This window comes from Lithobates pipiens, unplaced genomic scaffold (genome assembly GCF_037356315.1).
Source record: "Lithobates pipiens isolate NorthernLeopardFrog02 unplaced genomic scaffold, aLitPip1_a1.2 Scaffold_16, whole genome shotgun sequence".
NCBI lineage: Eukaryota > Metazoa > Chordata > Amphibia > Anura > Ranidae > Lithobates > Lithobates pipiens.
Genome location: NW_027507748.1, coordinates 220628327 through 220650906, shown reverse-complemented (window position 1 = coordinate 220650906; position 22580 = coordinate 220628327). Strand labels below are relative to the sequence as shown.

The following is a 22580-nucleotide window of genomic DNA, read 5'->3' as shown; positions in this document are numbered from 1 at the left end:
ACTTCTCATGCATGAGACCCAGGGAGCTTTGTAGGTCCTGCACCACTCTAACCAGGACCTCTTCATTCTTCGCAACCCCGAGGGAGGCGGTCTGGGTCCGTATCACTCCAGAGGCATAAATTTCTTCTTTACTTCGCTCCACGGCCTCAGCCAATATTTGCCGAAAATTCAGTGTAGGGTCCACTCTGACTCGTTCCCGTAGGGCTTGTCTCAGGTGAGAGCTGTAGAGTCCCAGGATCAATTGTTCCCTCAGTATCCGGTCTGCGGATCCCATGGCGGTTATCCCGTCTGCCTCTTTTTTCTGTATCTCAGCCAGTACTTCCTGTAGAGCCGTTGCATATTGTAAGACCCCTTCATTTTCCTGCTGTACCCGGTAGAAGAACTTTGCCCGGAGGTGGCCCGCACTAGCTGTTTCACCGTATATTTCTTCTAGAAAGCGCACAATCTCTTTCAAGGTACTGCGCGTAGCTTCCGGTTGTAAGCAAACAGTTTTCCGCGCTTCACCCTCCAGGGCAGCCAAAGCAATTTCCACCTGTAGCTCTGGGCTGACATTGTAAATTCTAGCAACGCTCTGTAATCTCGTCACCCAGTCCGACAGTGACATGTTCTGGCCATCAAATTTTGGCAACAAGTTAAAAAGCATGCCCATAGGGAGGGTCCTTGTAGGGGTTCCACCATTACCTAAGGCATTCACATCAACATCAGGTACGTTGCCTTCAGCCGCCTCCATCTCTGTAACCGTACCCTGCTCGCAGCGCCACTTGTAGCGGTCAGAGGTATAGGAGACCGCAATGCAGGTTTCAAGTACGGGACAGCAGACAAGGAGGCTGAAACAAAGACCGGCTTTATTAAACAGTAAGATATAATGGCCGGAGGAGGAAGATAACAGTATTAACAATTCACAGTAGTTTACAGTAAGGCTAACTGGAATGTGGTACACAAAATGGCTTTCCCGCCAACACATGCACAGTGATACAGGCTACCCTCTTCTAATATGTCCTGCCTGATTCCCGCTTATCGGGACACGTTTCTACAACGTACTATCTCAGTAGGGACTGTACTATTCCCTATCACAATCCAGCACCGGTGCTCACTCACAGTTTGTTAGACAGCTGGAGGGTCCCTTGTCTTGGCCTCCTTCATGAGGCAGGTGAAGTCCAGTTCCTAGTGCTGCAGCTTGCCCGTCTGGGACGGATGGATGAACACAGATGCGGCCCAAAATCACCACAGCTCTCTCTCTCTGCCCGAGGTGACCGATCTTTAGCTGGATACTGCGACTCTTTATCCACACAAAGTCTCCCTCTCCTCAGGGCAGACTTGACTTTTCCTCAGCTCCGCACAGGAATTCCTCAGCTGCCCACACACACCTCACAGTTCTCTCTCACTGCCACTTCCTGTTTTTCTCTCCTCTGAAGGGTGGGCAGCAACAGTGACATCTTGTGGCTAAACTGGAAATAGCAGGCTGTATATATTATAGATGGAACACAGTGCAATATAGTTCAGTAATCTTAGGGGCTGACCCCTACAATAGCAACATAATTAGATTGATTTCTAACAATATGCTACCCACAGTGGATACTAGATTGGGTAGGTATGTTTAATTGTCTACGGGACACTGTGTACCATAAAAATCACAACGACTGTCTCAGGAATCTATCACAAGATCAGAAACATTTTATTCAAGTTTTGCAGTCAGTACATTGCACACGAATTCAAAGTTCATTTGATGTGACCCAAATATTTGCCCACGTTCCCCGTCACAGGATGCCTGACAACATGGAAACCAACCCAAATGCAGAGTCACAGCACCCAAGAGAGATAAAAAAAAAACAAAAAAACAACAAGAGGACAATTATATACATCCCAATCAGATGACCAACAAATGGGGTCTTCTGATAACTAGCAGCAGTCCGGAGTTACAGCCCAGTGGATCTTTGCTCTCCGGGCTCATGTGATTCCTTTTTCCGTGAAGATTGTGACACATGCTCTACGCCTGCCTCCCCGTGAATCCTTCACACACACTGGAGTTGCTGCCCTGTAAATAGCAGAGAGAGAGAGGAAATTACCAAATGCACAGATTATACATTTCGGTCATAGAAATAAATGATGAGTACCGTATAATTGTATGCAGTCTGGTATTCGGTACTTTTATGCAGATGTATTAGTATAGTTAGTAGTGCAATAAACTTTGAAGGATCTATATAAAAATTCATACAAGCTATAAACCATTTTTTTTTTAATGTTTTGTGCAAACTGTGTTTATTCTGTAGCACATTTTTTTCAGAATCACAATTTTAAATCATCTGAATTTTTTTTCACTCAATTACATTTAGCAGAAGGGTTAATTTACCCCCATTTTTCTTATACAATGCATGGGATTCTGGTTTATTGTGAGCAGAAATTAAAGTCTTCAGGGACATTATTATTTTATTAGGGTCTATCTACTGTACATGTAAGCTACATACATAACACATGCTTATCTTTATCTCTAGTATTTTTCTATAGAGCAGATAGATGACATAGGGGGTTTATTAACTAAAGGCAAATCCACTTTGCACTACAAGTACACGTGGAAATGTAGTCACTGTAGATCTGAGGGGAAGATCTGAAATGAGGGGAAGCGCTGCTGATTTTATAATCCAATTCGTGTACAAGCAAAAATGCTGTTTTTTATTTTCCTTGCATGGGCCCCTCGGATCTACAGCAACTGCACTTCCAAGTGCATTTGTAATGCAAAGTAGATTTGCCTTTAGTAAATAAACTCCACTGTGCCTTGTAGAATGTATAGAACCATTCACAACAGTGTCTGCCTGAAAGAAACAATATAATGTAATATAATATAATGTCTTTATTACAATCATAGAGCTACACTCTATAGAACCAGTTTGGTTAGAATCTAAAAAAAAAAACCTACTAGCTTGTTTGATCCCAGGGCCAAAAACATTTGGCTGCAAGTCTATAGTGCTGCAAGTCTATAGTGTTAAACATTTTGCTGCCCATTGTGTACTTTTTACTGTTGTTTCATGTGGAATACTGTTTACTATTAAAGCGGGAGTCCGCCGGGACTCCGCGTTTTTTTTTTTTTTTTTTAAAAGCCAGCAGCTACAAATACTGCAGCTGCTGACTTTTAAAATAGTGACACTTACCTGTCCAGCGCACCCGTGATGTCGGCACCCGAAGCCGATCTCTAGATCGTATCTCGGGTCCTGCCGCCGCTATCTTGGGTATGGGAATCAGGAAATGGAGCCTTTCGGCTTCATTTCCCGGTTCCCTACTGCGCATGCGCGAGTCGCGCTGTGCAATAAGGACGGTCCCCGCTGCCTCTGGGATCTGTGTGTTTCCCAGCAGGCAGTGGGGCACTTGCGGAAAGGGGCGGGCACTTGCGGAAAGGGGCGTAATCTACGCCCCTTTCCGCAGAGAGATATCCCGGAAGTGGGTGCAGTTACCTGGATTATCCAGGTAACTGCACCCCCTCCCCCCTGAAAGGTGCCAATTGTGGCGCCGGAGGGGGGGAGGATTCCGATGAGCGGAAGGTCCACTTTAGGGTGGACCTCCGCTTTAAATACTGTGATAATATTGCAAGCTGTTTATTCTTTTGCACGGTAAATTGGGAAAATTGCATCTTTATAGCTTAAATTATTTTGAATTGAAACGAATACCATATCGCCCAACATTTTGAGATGGGAATGACAGAGACCTACTAGCAAAGGTATGTAGGCAGAGGACACACCTCCTGTCACACCTCTTTAAAGGAGAATTAACCAAAAAAAGTTAAATTAAATCCACAATGGCTTTTTATTTTATTTTTATTTTTTTACCACTACTATTCCTTTATATTGGCTTTTAAACTGAAAGGTTTAGCACTGAGAAACACTTTTTGAAAGATAAAAAGTGCATTTTATATATAACTATATAGATCAGATCAAAATGAGGGACAAATGAGGAGGAAAGAGGGACAGAGGGACATTGCTCCAAATCAGAGACAGTCCCTTGAAATCAGGGACAGTTGGGAGCTATGTAATACACATCCAATGCACATCACAATGGACCTGCTTTTAGCACACCACAAAACACAAATTTGAATTATTTGTGCACTGTTGTACACAGGAGAAAGGTACACAGGCATTACTAGATGTGTTGTGTGTTGGCAGTTAATAGAAAATGAATGAGCTACCTAACTGTTACGCACTTTCCTTTAGAACTTCAAGTATAACTAAAAGATGAACTACTTTTTTTTTTTTTAGTTTTTGATAGAGTGCAGAGGGATTAGAATACCTGTCAGTATTTATTGCTGTCTGTGCCCCCCCTGTTAAGGAGATACAACCACCCTATTTGTCCTGTTTACCATTATCATTGAAAGTAAAGGTAAAGAAACTCCCACATTGTGGGCTGTCCCCAGAAAAGTAAAAAAAAGGGAAATCTTCCAATGGGGACTAGTTCTGGTGAGCTGGGGGTCCCCAAGACATCCCCTTAATTTGCAGAGATTTCCTTTCGCTTCCTGTTTTGCTCTGGGACAGGAAGTGAAGGGAAATCTCTGCAATGGGAAGTGAAGGGAAATCTCGAGAATGGGATGGCAAAAAAAAAAATAATCTGACAGGGATTATAACCCTCCCTTGAGCTATAAAACATATCCAATAAAAAACGTACTGTACTAATGACAATGGCTGGGAAGGGATTAACATCTAGGACGATCAATGTGTGCCTAACCAGTGCTTTTGTGTTAAGTGCGTGCTGCTTTCACTAACGGATGCACTGGATTTTTTTTCCTGCCTTGCAGGGAAACAAAATCCAGCACATCCCTGCTGAGAGGATGGAGCTCTGCATTGTTTACATAGGTAGAGCTCTGTCCTGTCTGTCTCCTTGCCAATCCGGCACCTGCTGATCAGCTTCTGCTGTGACTAATCACAGCAGAAGTGGTGCGCCCCCTACCTGTAAGTGCTGGATCAGGTACTAGTTACCTGATCTGGCAAAGAAGAGGCACTTCGCCGCTGTATAATGGCATTATGTGGTTACGGTCCACAACCCATCCCCCCCGAGAAAACAACTGTGTTCTTTTCCATTTTTCTGGACCTAAACATGACAGATCAGGTGTAGTCTGATGTAAACATACACAAGTCTATTCATCTACATCTGAGCACCTGTAGAGCCCTCACGTAGCCACTGTGCACACGCCGAATGGGCACAGATGTCAAAATACTGACATCTGACCTGTTCAGCTCCAATTCAGAAGGGGATCTGCTGACGTATCCTCTGCCGAATGGAGTGGAGGGGCTCTGTGTGAAAGGGGCTCTAATAAAACTGCTGCAGGGGCAGGTTAATGCTCCCTAATTGAACAGGGGAATGGTGGTTGATGAAGCCATGAAATATAGATATTAAGTCAGGCTCAATCTGGCAGTTACCAAATCCTACTTGTGAAGTTCTGGCTCTTCCCAAACTTTGTGAGCTCTCCCAGCCAACATGGACTATATGTCACTGTTTTTATATTTCTTCCTTGTTATTCCAATGAAGTCTGTATGTAAGTACCTTCTGACTCAAAATATTGTATACATTTACTATATAATACTGCTTGCTACTACATATTACTGCACCTATATTATGTATTATATTTATGTTGCAGATAAAGGTAGTCACCCAAAGTAAATCATCTTGATGAAGGAAAATATGTACCAATAAAAATTCCTGAAACATATCGGGGTGTATGCTACAAATCTTCATGGACTGACCTCAGCTTGACTCTGGCAGTGCCTAGATTATTAGCCTTTGGGTTTGATATATATATATATATATATATATATATATATATATATATATATATATATTATAATATTCTCTCTCTCTTTATATCTATATCTATAACTTAATTTGCTTGGTGTACTTTGCACTTTTTGTATCTCAATAAAAGTGGCACTTGGTTGCCTTTTTTATATACTTCTCTACTACTTTCTTTAAAGTCCAAGGGGGCAGCTCCTATTGCACCAGTTGCATATTCTCTCTGTCTATAATCAAGGATGTTGGCAGTCCCTCACATTCAATTCCCTTACAAACTTTTATTTTTTTTTCTAACTCTGTGACTTAGCAGGAGCTCATGCTTATCACTAGTAACATACTGTAGTTGTCCTCCACTGTCTTGTCTGCGCGAATCCCGGACTAATGGGATTTCAGTGTTCTTGTAGTCACAGTAACTGCAAAAACCCCTTCTACCTGTGACACTGTAGCTATACATTGGCAAAACTGGATCTCTCAACAGTTAAGCCATGCCTGTACATCTGACTGTCCTCTGATGTCTATAGCTAACGTTACAGGCTCTCAGTGCCATATACACATCTCTGATCACAGAGTCACTCAGACCAAGAAGATCATAGATTATGGCAATTGAAGGCTATTACTGTCATTTCCATATAATGGAGGGCTTTGTGGTCGCTTCACCCTGATTCATCATGGTTCTTTCTGAATACAGAGGTACTCAGAGTCTTTGGAGCATTACTAATGAGAGATACCTGATCAAAGAGACACTCTGTGCCGTACAAATGTCATAAGGACTGGTAACCTGGCGTCCTGTACCATATTTTATGAAAATGTCCCCACCTGATCATTGTTCACAAGAATTAACATCTGAAAAAATGGCATAAACTCCTCTTTACAATTACAATTAGTGCAACAAATAGTCAATGCTTACAGTTGCTGAGTCAATACTTGGTGGGATTTAATATAATATTAGTGTATAGAGACTAGGGATGAGCTCGGTGTTCGACTCGAACATCGGCTGTTTGCACGTTCGGCGAATTCCCGAACGTTATGGGCCATTCACGCCAAATTCATGTGGCGCTCACGGCCCACAATGCACTGCGCCATCGCAGTGCATTGCTGGCTCATGATTGGCCAAGCATGCACTTAAAAGCTGTCCCATTAGGCAGAACACAGTGAATATTGCTAGAACAGCCACTAGTGATAATCACATGTAAAATACAGCAGCCTGGTTGTTCCCAAGCTGATCGCTCAACTTGGGTACATTCAACTTGCCCATACATTTTTCGAATCTCGGCCAGTTCAGCAAGAGAATCGAACTGTCTATGACCGGCTTTAAAGAAGAGGTCCAGCCTGAGCTTGTTTGGCTGGGCTTCTCCTATGGATCACAGGAGTGCAATTCACTTTGCACTCCTGTGATTTGTTTTCAGCAAAGAGTGGACTGAAGTCTGCTCTCTGCTGACAACACTGGAATTAGTCCAGTCACCATGACAATAAAGTCTGGATCTGCCAGGTGCCTGGACTGATACCCATCTGAGATGGCCGCTCTCCACCCCTCCACAGCTCAGCGCTCCAGTGAGTGCGGGGGGGGGGGGGGGCAGAGCGGAGAGCAGCTGATTGACAGTCAGCAGCTCTATGCTCAGGGAGCTGTGAGAACCGAGCCATCGGCGGTGTTGGATCGCTTAGTTCTCAGTGCAGAGACAGTGAGGGACTGGTGCAGCATCGGACCGATGCTGCAGTCACCTGGGTAAGTATGAATCTGGAAGAAAAAAAAAACATACTTCTCTTTTAATGTAATGATTTAATTTAATTCACAGTGGCTTAGTTGTTAGCTCTTCTGCCTTGCAGCACTAGGGTTCTCTGTTCCAATCCCAACCATGACATTACCTGCATGGAGTTTGCATATCCTCACTGTGCTTGCGTAATTTCCTCTGATGCGTTGAACACATGCTGTTTGGTTAACTGGCTCCTGTCTAAATTGGAAATAGAATGTGAGAAAGATGTGAGATGGGATCTTAAGGCAGGGACTCATACAAATTTACAAACACTTTGTGAATTTTTGGCACTATAGAAATGCCTGTAATAAATATTTGAATTCATAACTTGTTTAAATGGGGTCTTAAACTTTGCCTGGGGCATATTTTAAAACCTGACTCCAGCCACTCTTCCCCAAGCCTTCCCCTCATAAACAACCTATTGCTAATGTGGTTGCAGAAAAAGCAGCCAAAATCTAGTAATACCTGTTTTATGATGACTGCTGGTCCTGCACTGATTACAGTGCATTCATGATAACAAAAGCAAGATGGATGGTAACAAGATCGGTCAGAGACCAGCACGAAGAGCTGGTCTCTGACCACTGCAGTAATATATTTTTACAGGCAAAGCCTAAACGTTAAAAACGCATGTTCCCATCAAGGGTAGATCATAAGGTTACAGCAGACCAAGCGGAAGCATTTCCAGGTAAGGTTCTCCTCCGTATCATCAGATCAATGTGATATCATATATGAAAAAGAACAGGCAAATCTAGTGCTCTCCGTTGATGCCAATTTATTAAAACAAATAAATAAAAGACAAATACCACTCACATTTGTAAGCACTGATCTCCAGTGCTGAGTGCTAAGACAAAAAGTACCATGCATGGATCAGTGTGTCAGCTGGCGGATGACGTCACGACGCAGGTCACGTCAGCTGACACACTGATCCATGCATGGTACTTTTTGTCTTAGCACTCAGCACTGGAGATCAGTGCTTACAAATGTGAGTGGTATTTGTCTTTTATTTATTTGTTTTAATAAATTGGCATCAACGGAGAGCACTAGATTTGCCTGTTCTTTTTCATATATGATATCACATTGATCTGATGATACGGAGGAGAACCTTACCTGGAAATGCTTCCGCTTGGTCTGCTGTAACCTTATGATCTACCCTTGATGGGAACATGCGTTTTTGATATATCAGGGGTCCACTTGTTGAGGTGAGAGTTCAACTTGCTCAATGGTGAAGGGATCACATCGTCACTTGATATATTGATTGAAGACACATTACACAAGTGGATTTTTTCTGAATTTCCCTTATATTTTATATTTTATCATTCACTATATGGACTTTTTATTTTTCACTTTATGAAATTTTTTTGTATTATTTTGTATTTGCGCTGTACTGATATTTTTTGATTTTGAAATGTGGGATTTGGTAATTTGACCTACAGTATTCTAGCTGCATTTTTATATATTTTCTCACTGTATTTGTTGTGTTTTTAGCGCTGGTTGATTTCTCACTTTATAAAGCCTAAACGTTAACAGCAACCTCTCTCCACTATAATTCTCAACTCTGCTCCCACCCACCTTATGTGTTCAAGTTTCCCTGTGGCATTCTTCTTTATGTAAAAAAATCTAGCAGATAGAATGGGGACCCCCCCCCCCCCCATAGCATGTGTGCACTCCCAGGATTTATTTTGTCTCCTAATGAATAAGTAACTGACCGCTACTCTTGGAGGTGCTCCCTATCTTCTATTTATAGATTTTGGTACTTCTACATGAAGGACCTTTTCTGGGTGCAGCTGCCTATGGGGGAAAGTTCTTTACAGTTGATGCCATCTATTCCATATTGGATCCCTGAGCTCCCTTGTAACTACAAGGTAGACTTTTATTTAATTGTCATTTAAAACTATCTTTGTGTATCTCAAAGACTAGCCTGAAGCATAAATCAAAGAAACAAGTTGTTGACAGGTTTTTAAATGGATTATCACAGTGTCTACTTGATAAACGCATCATAAAATTTGAAGAAATTACATACTTCAGGCACATAATTAGTGTCACGTAATTTTTACCCCACCCTTTCTAAGACAGTTCATTGACTGATAGAGACAGTAAGCTCAGAGAGCTGCTAATACGACTAAGGTGGGGTGAGAACTTGGGGCCATGATATAAAGCATGTAGAGGAGAAGTTGCTGCTCAGGAACATTTATGATACAGGTTTTGCAACTTGTGAGGCTTAGTGTTGCTGGCTAACAGAAATTTACCACTATTGCCCCCTCCTGATTACCCCCTCCGTTGCCACATTTGGCACCTTTGGAGGGGGGGGCGAGTACCTGTTTTTGACAGGTACCCTGTCCCCACTTCCGACGGTCCTCACTGCGGCGAGGTAAGTCAGAAGTTCAGCCCCCTTCCTCCGCCCTCCACCTTCACCTGCTGCCAGGTAAGAGAGCGCAGAACGCTTTGCGCATTCGCAATTGACGATTGCCTGTGAAAGCTGCAAGGCTTTACTGCTGGGTTCCCCTACTGGCAATGTCGGCGGCAGCACCCGACAGCCGTTAAAAGTTGCCAAAAAGAACAGGATTTGGCCCATGATTAGCCTAGGTATGGGTGGATTTAAAAAAGCAAGAGAGTTCTAAGTGACTTTTTTTCATAGGGATTAATAGTCTTATGTGTGATTTATACACATAATATTTTGGTCAATCTTATTATGATGTTTTTTTTAATATTCTATAAATGTAATTTCTTACCAACAGGCCGTTCTTCTTCTGGCTCCTCATATTCCTCAGTTTCATCTTCATCCTCTTCATCATCGTCACAACCTACAACAAGGCATAATGATTTAATTTCATGAACTACACACAACAGGATATGCACAGTGTCTTTAATGATCTCTAGCAACAGTAATCACCCCAAGGTCTAGGTTACAACTCAGTTTTATTATTTATTAAACCAAATTCCAGGTAAACAGCTAAATACACAGTTGAAATACATATAAAGAAGCTGTTTTAGCTGCATAAAAATTTGTATTTCTATTTATCTAGTTCTAAAATTTACAGGGACAGAGACCTGAATTTCTCTGCTGCATTGCAGTGACATTTACAGGTCTTCTCTCCACTCCCACCCTATAACTGGACAGTGCAAAGAGAAGCAGCAGACTGATTACCTCAACTTTCTTGTCAATCTGATTGCTCCAACTATCAGCATAAGCCACCGTTCATGCCAGTGTGACTTGTTATGCGATTTGACAGTTCCAAATCACATGACAAGTTGCACCCCATTGCCGGCAGTGGAGCCTGTTCATATCTCCGCCACTCATGTCGATTATGACAATTCTAAAAAAGGTTCCTGCACTACTTTTTACCAATATCATTACGACTTGCATAGACTTCTGTTAAATGAAGTCACAAGCCGCAATGAAATGATGTGTGGCTCTGAAATCACGCTGAAGTAGCGCAATTTCAAAGCCGTACCGGTGCACCGGTGTGAACCAGTGCTAAACCTTGCTCTGCAGCATAACCAAATACCCTCTTCTGCTGCTTCTTCCTAAGTCTGACTTTTGCAGCACAGGGACTGCAGGAGGCTGACACCTAGCAAAATTCAGGTACTTACCGGTACACTGCCTGCAATTGGAAAAATATTTAAGAATGTAATATTATTATTATGATAAGCGGGATACGTTTGTGTCCTTTATAATTGGTTGAAGCTCAGCTTTACAGATATTAATACTTTATATACAACTCATATCATAGCAACACACTTACCTGTATTAAAATCAAGGTTTCTTAGGCATTCCAGAACATGTTCAGTGTCCAAAGTAAATTGGTCCATGTACTCAAAACCAGATTCTATTTTCTCCAACTGACTACCCTTAGAAGCATCCATAATCCTACAAAGATAAAAATGATGTTGAGTATACCATTGGCATTCCATTCAAACTTTTTTGAAGACTGAGATGGATGGGCACTCAACAATAATGCAATTTGGCTTATCTGACAATTACATCTGGAGATGTAAAAAAAAGCTTAGCAGTGTTCTTATATTTTCTGGATAATCAAATCTAATGCAGCCAAAAATGTTCTAGCTCTCCTAGTTTTTAAGAGGGTAATGAAGGGTCTCTTAATTTTAGGAATAGGTTTTTTCACCTTGCGAATTGAGGGGAAAGATCAATGACGAGGATAAAGATAGCAATAAAAACCCGATAAAGTTTAAAAATCATTTGCACTACATCTAGAAATAAAAATAATTTAAATTGATGGAGTTTTACTCTAAATCATGCATTTAATCTACTGTAGTATTGCATTAACATGTCTAAAACTCTGCTTACCTTTTAATAAGCTGTTTGGATTCCTGGGAAAAGAAGAAATATTTAACAACTTAATTAATCAAATATGATAGCATATGATCTATGTGACAAATTAACATAGTACACATAAAACCCAACATTTTCTTTGTTTTGGAAAAAGTAGGGAATGGTGCGAGGTTTCTTTTTCCAACAGGCCTGTAGGGAAGATTTCCCTTCCTGTCCCACAGATTCAACGGGTTGTAAGAGGAGAAGCCCCTCAGTGTAAAAATAGATAGATGGCTAGATAGATAGATACTAAGTACTGACTGTACGACCTGAAAGTTCAGTGACTTTGACGCAACTTTGAGTTGACTTTGACGCGACTTGAAGCAATGCCTGTGTAATCTTGATGTCTATGGACTTCAAGTCGCATCAAAGTCACACCAAAGTAGCACAGAGACTACTTTGATGTCGCTGCGACTTGAAGGCGCACAGATATGAACAGTACTCATTGGAAATTATGAGGTATGATATGTCATGTGACTTTGCAGTCCCAAGTCGCAGGACAAGATGCACAAGTGTGAAAATTGTAATGTTTAACTGGTTCTAATATTAAGACAGTGGCGGAATTATAGGGGTCACCAAGATCGCCATGGCGCCCGGGCCCCTTGCTGCAGGGGGCCCTTGAGGGCCCCCTGTACTCTTCCATAGGAGGGGAGGCTGAGAGGAGCTCCCTGATCATCAGCCGAACTGAAATTGGCGTTATGCGGGAGCTCCTCACTCCTCACATTAGGGTAAAGTGAAAGCACTGTGTGTGCTCTTTGTCTCCCCCTACAGTGCAGTACCCGGCAGGAAGAGCAAAGGTAAATGTCTGCCGTTTTTTTTTTTAATAAGACTAGCTATTGTATTTGTGTTTGTGTGTGTGAGCATGCATGTTTGTGTGTGTGTGTGTGTGTGTGTGTGTGAGCATGCATGTATGTGTGTGTGTGAGCATGCATGTATATGTGTGTGTGTGAGCATGCATGTATGTGTGTGTGTGTGTGAGTGAGCATGCTTGTGTGTGTGAGTGAGCATGTTTGTATGTGCGTGTGTGAACATGCTTGTATGTGCGTGCGTGTGAGCATGCTTGTATGTGCGTGCGTGTGAGCATGCTTGTATGTGTGTGCGTGTGAGCATGCTTGTATGTGTGTGTGTGTGTGTATGTGAGCATGCTTGTATGTGTGTGTGTGTGTGTGTGTGAGCATGCTTGTATGTGCGTGTGTGTGAGCATGCTTGTGTGTGTATGTGTGAGTATGCTTGTATGTGTGTGTGCATGCTTGTATGTGCGTGTGTGTGAGCATGCTTGTATGTGTGTGTGTGTGAGCATGCTTGTATGTGTGTGCGTGTGAGCATGCTTGTATGTGTGTGCGTGTGAGCATACTTGTATGTGCGTGTGTGTGAGCATGCTTGTGTGTGCGTGTGAGCATGCGTGTGTGTGTGTGTGCGCGTGTGAGTATGCTTGTGTGTGTGTGTGTGCGAGCATGCTTGTGTGTGTGTTTGCGAGCATGCTTGTATGTGCGTGCGTGTGTGCGAGCATGCTTGTATGTGCGTGTGTGTGAGCATGTATGTATGTGTGTGTGTGAGCATGCTTGAGTGTGTGAGCATGCTTGTATGTGTGCGTGTGAGCATGCTTGTATGTATGTGTGTGTGTGTGTGTGTGCATGTTTGTATGTGCGTGTGTGCATGTTTGTATGTGCGTGTGTGTGTGAGCACGCTTGTATGTGTGTGTGTGAGCACGCTTGTATGTGTGTGTGTGAGCATGCTTGTATGTGCGTGTGTGTGAGCATGCTTGTGCGTGTGAGCATGCTTGTATGTGTGTGCGTGTGAGCATGCTTGTATGTGCGTGTGTGTGAGTATGCTTGTATGTGCGTGTGTGTGAGCGTGCTTGTATGTGTGTGTGTGGGAGCATACTTGTGTGTGTGTGTGCGAGCATGCTTGTATGTGCGTGTGTGTGAGCATGCTTGTGCGTGTGAGCATGCTTGTATGTGTGTGCGTGTGAGCATGCTTGTATGTGCGTGTGTGTGAGTATGCTTGTATGTGCGTGTGTGTGAGCATGCATGTATGTGTGTGTGTGTGTGTGTGTGAGCATGCTTGTGTGTGTGCGTGTGTGCGAGCATGCTTGTATTTGTGTGGTGTGTGCGAGCATGCTTGTATGTGCGTGTGTGTGAGCATGCTTGTATGTGTGTGAGCATGCATGTATGTGTGCGTGTGAGCATGCTTGTATGTGTGTGTGTGTGTGTGCATGTTTGTATGTGCGTGTGTGCATGTTTGTATGTGCGTGTGTGTGTGAGCATGCTTGTATGTGCGTGTGTGTGAGCATGCTTGTGCGTGTGAGCATGCTTGTATGTGCGTGTGTGTGAGCATGCTTGTATGTGCGTGCGTGTGAGTATGCTTGTATGTGCGTGTGTGTGAGCATGCTTGTATGTGTGTGTGTGGGGGCATACTTGTGTGTGTGTGCGAGCATGCTTGTGTGTGTGTGTGTGTGTGTGTGTGTGTGCGAGCATGCTTGTATGTGTGTGTGTGTGCATGCTTGTATGTGCGTGTGTGTGAGCATGCATGTATGTGTGTGTGTGTGTGTGTGTGTGTGAGCATGCTTGTGTGTGTGCGTGTGTGCGAGCATGCTTGTATTTGCGTGGTGTGTGCGAGCATGCTTGTATGTGCGTGTGTGTGAGCATGCTTGTATGTGTGTGAGCATGCATGTATGTGTGTATGTGAGCATGCATGTATGTGTGTGTGTGAGCATGCTTGTATGTGTGTGTATGTGCGTGTGTGTGTGAGCATGCTTGTATGTGTGTGTGTGAGCATGCTTGTGTGTGTGTGTGTGTGTGTGTGAGCATGCTTGTATGTGTGTTCATATATGTATGTGTATGGATGCATGTGTGTGCGCATGTATGTGAGTGTGCATGTATGCATATGTATGTATGTGAATGTGCATGTGTTTATCAGTGGCGGTGCATCCAAAAGGGTGCACAGGTGCCGCCCCCTCTATGACCAATGGATAGATTCATGCATAGCATAGCATGAATCTATCCATGGCCACCGCTGCCACCCCCATATTTAGGTGTCTGGTCCCTTTTGGGGTGCCTGAATTACAGCGGCGGAGGGTGTTTTTGCAGCACCTGATTAGAGCCATGGGCTCTAATAGGCTTCAAAATAGGTGAACTGCGAGCCCCATGCTTGACTCTCACAGTCCACCCAGGTGTGTTAGAAAAGTGAATTAATATTCACTTTCCTAACACTGAACCGCCTCTCCACCAATCAGGTGTGTGGGTCTGTTACCCATCACCCGATTGGCTAAAACGATAGACGCAGCTATTGGACACCCATCAGGAGGAGAGGATGGGAGATGAGGATGGCAGGAGATGCATGGAGGACCCCGCTCATGGCCGTTACCCACTGCCCCACCAAGACAGGGTAAGTGGCGGGCAGACAGCGAGCGGGTGGTGGGGGATTCACAGTGGCAGCATTTGATAGACACACCAACAGCATTTGATGGGCACAGTGGCGGCATTTGATGGGCACAGCGGCAGCATTTGATGGGCACAGCGGTGGCATTTGATGGGCACAGCGGCAGAGTTTGATGGCACAGCGGCAGAGCTTGATGGGCACAGTAGTGACATTTGATGGTACAGTGGTGGCGTTTAATGGGCACAGTGGCTGTAATTGATGTTTTTTAAATCGGTTCCTTTATATGCGGCCACCCACTTGGGACTAGGCCCTGGTGTTCCACCATCGGGCTCGGAGAAAAGAGCCCTGTCCAGAGGTCGGAGGGGGGGGGGGGCCGCCATGGTTTCCTGCATTGGGGCCCTGAAGGTTCTAGTTACGCCACTGTATTAAGATATGATATATTCTATTCTATCATGTGATGGCATTATAATAAAAGTTGTCCTTTTATTGTCCTTCTAGAAGGGTCCTTTTATTTATATGTTTGACACTGGCATTGTGAAGACTCACCAATAGGAAGGTAGCATGGCCAGCCTGTTCAGAAGCCTGGAGTGCATTTTGCAACAAGTTGGAAGAGGACTGAACTTGCTCTTGATAGCTGGCAATGAGAGTGCGTACAACATTAGTTTTCTCTTCCTCAGCTTGTGCTATCCTTTGTACAAGAAAAGCCTTCTTTTCTTCAAGGACTCTGCTCATTTCTTCAAATACTCCATTCAAAGATTCCTTCTTCTTTTGACTGTTCTCCTATATTGTCATGAAAAAAAAAATGATTTTTGTTAAGATCTGAGAACTTGGTTCTAAGCTCAACATAATTAGTGCAACATGGTGACCATGCAATGTACAGTGCCTTGAAAAAGTATTCATACCCTTTGACATTTTTCACATTTTGTCACGTTACAACCAAAAATGTAAATATATTTTATTGGGATTTTATGTGATAGACCAACACAGTGACACATAATTGTGAAGTGGAAGGAAAATGATAAATGTTTTTTACAATTGTTTTACCAATAAAAATCTGAAAAGCGTGGCGTGCATTTGTTTTGTGTGTAATTTAATCTTAGTATAAATACAGCTGTTATGAGCCCTCAGAGGTTTATTAGAGAACCATACTAAACAAACAGCATCATGAAGTGCAAGGAACACACCAGACAAGTCAGGGATAAAGTTAAGGAGAAGTTTAAAGCAGGGTTAGGTTATAAAAAAAAATATCCCAAGCTTTGAACATCTCACAGAGCACTGTTAAATCCATCAACAGTAAATGGAAAAAGTATGGCGCAACTGCAAACCTACCATGGGCGACCACCTAAACTGACTTGGGCAAGGAGAGCATTAATCAGAGAAGCAGCCAAGAAGCCCATGGTAACTCTGGAAGGGCTGCAAAAATCTACAGTTAAAGTGGGAGAATCTGTCCACAGGACAACTATTAGTCAGGCACTCCACAAATCTGGCCTTTATGGAAGAGTGGTAAGAAGAAAGCCTTTGTTGAAAGAAAGCCATAAGAAGTCCCGTCTTGAGTCTGCGAGAAGCCATGTGGAGGACACAGCAAACATGTGGAAGATGATCCTCTGGTCAGAGGAGACCAAACTTTAACTTTTTGGCCTAAAAGCAAAATGCTATGTGTGGCGGAAAACTAACTGTACATCACCCTGAACACACCGTCCCCACCGTGAAACATGGTGGTGGCAGCATCGTGTTGTGGGGATGCTTTTCTTCAGAAGGGACAGGAAAGTTGGTCAGAGTTGATGGGAAGATGGATGGAGCCAAATACAGGGCAATCTTAGAAGAAAACCTGTTGGAGTTTGCAAAAGACTTGAGACTAGGACAAGGTTTACATTCAAGCAGGACAACGACCCTAAACATACAGCCAGAGCTACAATGTAATGGTTTAGATCAAAGCATATTCATGTGTTAGAATAGCCCAGTCAAAGTCCAGACCCAAATCCAATTGAGAATTTGTGGCAAGACTTGAAAGTTGCTGTTCACAGATGCTCTCCATGCAATCTGTCATAGCTTGAGCAATTTTGAAAAGAAGAATGGGAATAATTTCACTCTCTAGATGTGCAAAGCTGGTAGAGACATACCCAAAAAGAACTGCAGCGAAAGATGGTTCTACAAAGTATTGACTCAGGGGGTGCTGAATACAAATGCCCACCATACTTTTTAGATATTTATTTTAAAAAAAAATGAAAACAATGTATCATTTTCCTTCCACTTTGCAATTATGTGCCACTTTGTGTTGGTCTATCACAGTGATGGCGAACCTTGGCACCCCAGATGTTTTGGAACTACATTTCCCATGATGCTCAACTACACTGCAGAGTGCATGAGCATCATGGGAAATGTAGTTCCAAAACATCTGGGGTGCCAAGGTTTGCCATCACTGGTCTATCACATAAACTCCCAATAAAATACGTTTACCTTATTTGGTTGTAGCATGACAAAATGTGAAAAATTTCAAGGGGTATGAATACTTTTTCAAGGCACTGTATGTTTCTTTAGACTACCTGTAGATATAAGAAAAAGGTGTCTAGAACTCAAACATTCCTTCATCTAAAAAAGATCACACAAAGGCCTTTTACACATGAAGGTCTCTATAATAATCGGTCTGTAAAACTGGATTTCTTTATTACCTTTTTCTACTTCCATAACAACTTTTTCAAAGGTCTATGTATCAGTTTTAAAGATGAAGGCAAAGACATAATGCCCCATGTAAGCTGTAGGTTGTGACTTGGAACATTCACAAAGTTGAAGGCATTTTCCCTGGCGCCTTGGATTGGGTGCCTGTGGAGCCTATCACCAAGCATCAGTGCTCTAATGTGAGAAGAGGGTGGAGCACGTCATATGGTCTTTGAATTCTGAAGTACTAGACCAGAGGTCTTTAAACTGCAGTCCAGGGGCCAGATATTGCCCTTTGCTTGCCTTTATCTTGCCCTTGGAGCAATATTCCTTCCACTGATACAATACTCTTTGTCCCACTGACACCAATGATGGGACACGATTCATTCCACTGATACCAATATTGGGACACGATTCCTTCCACTGATACCAATGATGAGACACTATTCCTTCCACTGGCCCCAATGGTGGACACTATTTGTCTGACTGACACCAATGATCAAGCGCTCTTCCTTCCACTGACACCAATTATTGGGCACTATTACTACCACTGACACCAATGGTGTAATTTTTTTTTTTTAATTACACTGACCCACCTGTGGCATTGTTTACTCCCACCAATGCCAGGGCCTATTCTACTCTCATTGGCTACAGTTTGGCTTCCCTAAAGTTTGAAGGGCAATAAATTGGCCCTTTGTTTTAAAAGTTTGTAGGCCTTTGTACTAGACAGTGAAAGAAAGGTATGTGAAGCTGTGGAGGGCAGCAGTTAGGTGGACCTGTTCCTCTGCCCTAGTTTGTAAAGAACACGTTCACTTTAAGATAATTGACTGATTGCTGTTTATAAAATGATCTTTCATAGGAATGCAGGTGAGGGGATCCACTGCACTGAACTGCCTGCTTTTGCCATATATACTGACTTTTTGAAAAATAAAAAAGAATATACATCTGTGTGTCTCAATGCAGTGTATGTAAAATGAATGCAGATATATTTATATATATATATATATCCTTATACTGTACCTTTACAGATTTACATAACTCTTCCAACTGGCCAAGGATTGACTGAATTCTGTCGTTACCAGCAACAAGCATCGATATACAGTTGCTAAGCTCTGTCTGTGAGGGAAATATAATCAGCAGATAACTACATTGCTTTCTGCAATAAATAATAATAAAAGACAAAGCAGGTAGTGCAATAGTCAAAATGATATATATTACCTGACAGCAGCCAATCTAAATAAAGTTTTCTGCTATTAGACCAACTATAAATGCATTCTAGTTGCTTTCTATGAGCTGCTCCTTAAATAACAATAAATATAAAAAGATTTTACATTTTTAGGAGCTTTCATCATTATTCTGGATGTAGCGAGCCTGGAGCAAGCATCCATGTGTTTCTGGTCAATAATTGAGTAGGTACTAAAACAAGCATTAAAATCACACTACTAAAGCATTTAAACATACGTTAGCATTACCCATCATATGGATTTCCTGTTGGTAGTCTCATGGAATGACGCCACAGGTAGGTTCTTTAAATATATTTATTTATTTTGGCTAGCACAATAGAGCAATAATCCTAACAAACTTTGTAGCTTATGTAAATTAATTACCAAATATCTCCCCGTTTGGACATTTTTCGCACTTATAAATGCATAGATGTATTATTTTTTAATGTAAGGGTATAGTTTAGTGATATTTGACTTTTTTTACAGTATTATAAAAGACGCTAATGGGCTTTGAATGTGAAGGTTATAGGAACAGTTCGAAAAGCAGAGCCAAAATAAGACGTTTTAAGTTGTTGAAAAGAAATGTTGCACAACCTATAATAGCGTTCATCTCAAATATCCCTCTTCAACCTGTTGTGTGCCCTCACACCCCCACACAGCTGTGGTCCTATGAGACTTGGCTGCAGCCTCAACACTTTCTAAATATAACAGGTGACCTGGCCAGGCTTTACTTATAAATAAAAATTCATTATTGATGTAGAGAAGAAGTGCTGCAGCACAGACAGCAAAGAAGAACCCCAAGAGGCTAGCTATAAATGCTATACCTGGCAGGATGCCATTAGCCAAAAAAAAAAAAAAAAGCAACTTATATAATTAGTAATGTTAAATCGTAACCAATGTATGTATGATATAAAGATTTTGAATTCCCCGTTTGAAATGCATTGCATGCTATATGACATGTATCTATTCGTTTGTATGTAGTGTGAAAACACTGCAAATGCTGTATACATAAAGTGTAATTTCACCCAAAAGGGAAAATTTTGCCCCCCCCCCCCCCCTCACCTCTTTTTAAATTTTTGGCACTTTATTTTTTAGGGGGAGAGCAGGTACCTGGTTTTGACAGGTACCTACTCCCACTTCCAACCGGATCTCCTAGGCAATCTGAGTGAAGGTTCGGCCTATCCTCTCTTTTCCTGCAACCTTCTGGAACATGTCACAGGCCCCAGAAGGCTGCAGTACCATTCAAAAAGTGCAGTGCGACAAGCACATGTGCAGTGGGAGGCCGGCTGTAAAGTCTGAAGGAGTCAGAGCTGACGTCCCACACTAAACATGCCAATTCCAGGGACCAAAGACCAATGAAAAACCTGCCCAGGTGAGGACAGAGCAGGATCCTTGGACAGGTACGTGTCCTATTATTAAAAGTCAGCAGCTACAGTATTTATAGCTGCTGACTTTTTTTATTTATTTTATTTCTAGGGTGAAGATCCTCTTTAGGTGCAATGTATTACCGTATATACTCATGCATTTAGCCAATCAGTGCCCCATTTTTAGCTGACAGCTAGTTAATCTCAAAAAGAGGCAAAAGTGGACAAATGTGAGCACACTATGATGAGGTGTTCAGTCCAATAATATTTCAATGTCATGCGAGCAAACCAAAGTATTCAGTTGAAGTCCCTTGGCCATAGGCAGATCATACAGAAACCTTGTATATAAGCCCATTAACACCTATGCATACTGTATCACATAATCAGTACAAGTCTTTATTCTGAAAGATGTAATTTAATGTACCACAAAGACTATTCAGAGAGTTGTCATTGGTCTTTGCTTTAGCTAGATTGGGAAGTGCTTCTAAAGTGCCATGGCCATATGTTTTACAGTAATCTTTTGGTGTATTTATAGCCCTCGGCCTCTCACCTTTTGAGTCTGGAAAATATTCTGTAGGGGAGACACTTCACAGTCTTTATGAGCACCGAAGACTTTACACATGGAACATGTAGGTACTTGGCATGTAATACAGTAAATGTTTATTCTCTCATCTTCATGTTTTTCGCACATTGGATGGTTCTCCTTTTTCTTCTCTGGTCGACTAGTCACATATAAGCAAAAAAAAAAAAACGGGAAGTTTAGAAGCATATGCATGATGACACCAACAAAGTAATCAAACATTTACAGCAATTTTCTGGTTTATAAGCGTTAGAAAAGTGTGCCCAGTGGACATCTGTGTCACCTTGAAGAAGTCCGAAAAATCTACATACATCATTGAAATTTATTTAATTTACATTCACTAGCGTAATTAATTTTCTCATTGCTGCTCACCTGTGGTCCTGTTTGTAGATATCTATTATATTTTCTACAAGTAGGTTTCTTTGCAGCCCATAAACTCCATGGCGGTCTAAAATAACCTCATGACGGCATGTTGGGCATCGAAATTTTCCCCCAGACGCAGAAGTTCGTGTTGGCCAATATGGGTTGCCAGCCTACAGTGACAAAACTGTTAATAGCTTGCCAATAATAGATCTTAAATGTCAGAGGAACAATAAAATGTTACATAAGACGACTAAACAACAAGATGAGTACAATACAAATGATAGAATTGTAAAACAGAATATGGAATTAAAAAAAATGGGTGAATGTAGGTGAATACTTTTTTAAAATGTTACAACTGTTCCATTTTAAGAAGACTAGCTCATGTTTAAAGATTTCTAAGAGTGTGTTCTTTACTTCTGCATAAATGTAAAGGACAAATATACAAATGTACTACTGCTGTCATGATTTTGCAACTTAACGTATTAAGAATGTAGATGAGAAAACAGAGCAAATGTCCTCTTACCTGGAACACATCGTTGGCACATTTCCGACACAGATTGTGCTGGCATGGCAAGATTACAACAGGTTTCTGGAACATTTCAAGACAAATAGGACAAATTAGCTGTTTCTCCAAGCTGTCCATGGGACCATCCCGGATAATTTCTGAATTATAATCCATTTTGCTTTATAGTCCCTTTCAAATATGTTGCTCTTTTCCCAGATATGTGTGAGTCTTCTTAGCTCTGCTCCTGTATGCACTTGTCTCTCTCAACTTGTTCTGTATATTCTTCCCTGAGGTCCTTCCTGTGGGTTGCTCTTGAATGGCCTTGTATAATTCTCTCACACCAAGATTAGCTGGTGTTTTCTCCACTGCTGCTCAGATACATCCTATATATAACTTGTGTGCCGGTCACATGCATATGATGGGGACGGACATGTCACACATTCCTTTTGTTCTGAAGGGTCAAGTTTCCTGTGGTCCCTGAAAGTTTGCAGAGCTGTCACATGGATAAATGAGTAATCTGCGGGAGCTCATTCTGTAAACAGAATCGCTTTTGTAAGATGTGGATTTATGTTTTCCAGGCCAGGCATGAAAACAAACAACCACATTTTCCAGAAAGTCCTAGACATACAGTGCCTTGCAAAAGTATTCACCCCCCTTGG

The 22580-nt window shown here is 42.1% G+C and overlaps 1 protein-coding gene across 1 annotated transcript; it reads right to left on the bottom strand.

Annotated features, from left to right (window-relative positions):
* Positions 1-1645: 1645 nt before the first annotated feature.
* Positions 1646-22293, bottom strand: TRIM63 (tripartite motif containing 63). The gene is made up of 10 exons (XM_077481073.1): positions 21940-22293; positions 21426-21586; positions 21024-21195; positions 18907-19002; positions 15778-16011; positions 11827-11849; positions 11264-11388; positions 10250-10321; positions 7633-7718; positions 1646-2035 (listed from the first exon to the last, which is right to left on the bottom strand). The coding sequence occupies exons 1-9, from the start codon at positions 22093-22095 to the stop codon at positions 7654-7656; spliced, it is 1104 nt and encodes a 367-aa protein (XP_077337199.1). The 5' UTR covers positions 22096-22293; the 3' UTR covers positions 1646-2035; positions 7633-7653.
* Between the last annotated feature and the right edge of the window lie 287 nt (positions 22294-22580).

What these genes read in the sequence shown, in the direction of transcription:
- TRIM63 (XM_077481073.1), bottom strand. Translation starts at nt 22,095, where the DNA reads ATGGATTATAATTCAGAAATTATCCGGGATGGTCCCATGGACAGCTTG. An exon ending in GTGCCAACGATGTGTTCCAG is followed by an intron (nt 21,587 to 21,939) that starts GTAAGAGGACAT and finishes TTGTCACTGTAG; the next exon opens with GCTGGCAACCCATATTGGCC. An exon ending in ATATTTTCCAGACTCAAAAG is followed by an intron (nt 19,003 to 21,023) that starts GTGAGAGGCCGA and finishes TTTCCCTCACAG; the next exon opens with ACAGAGCTTAGCAACTGTAT.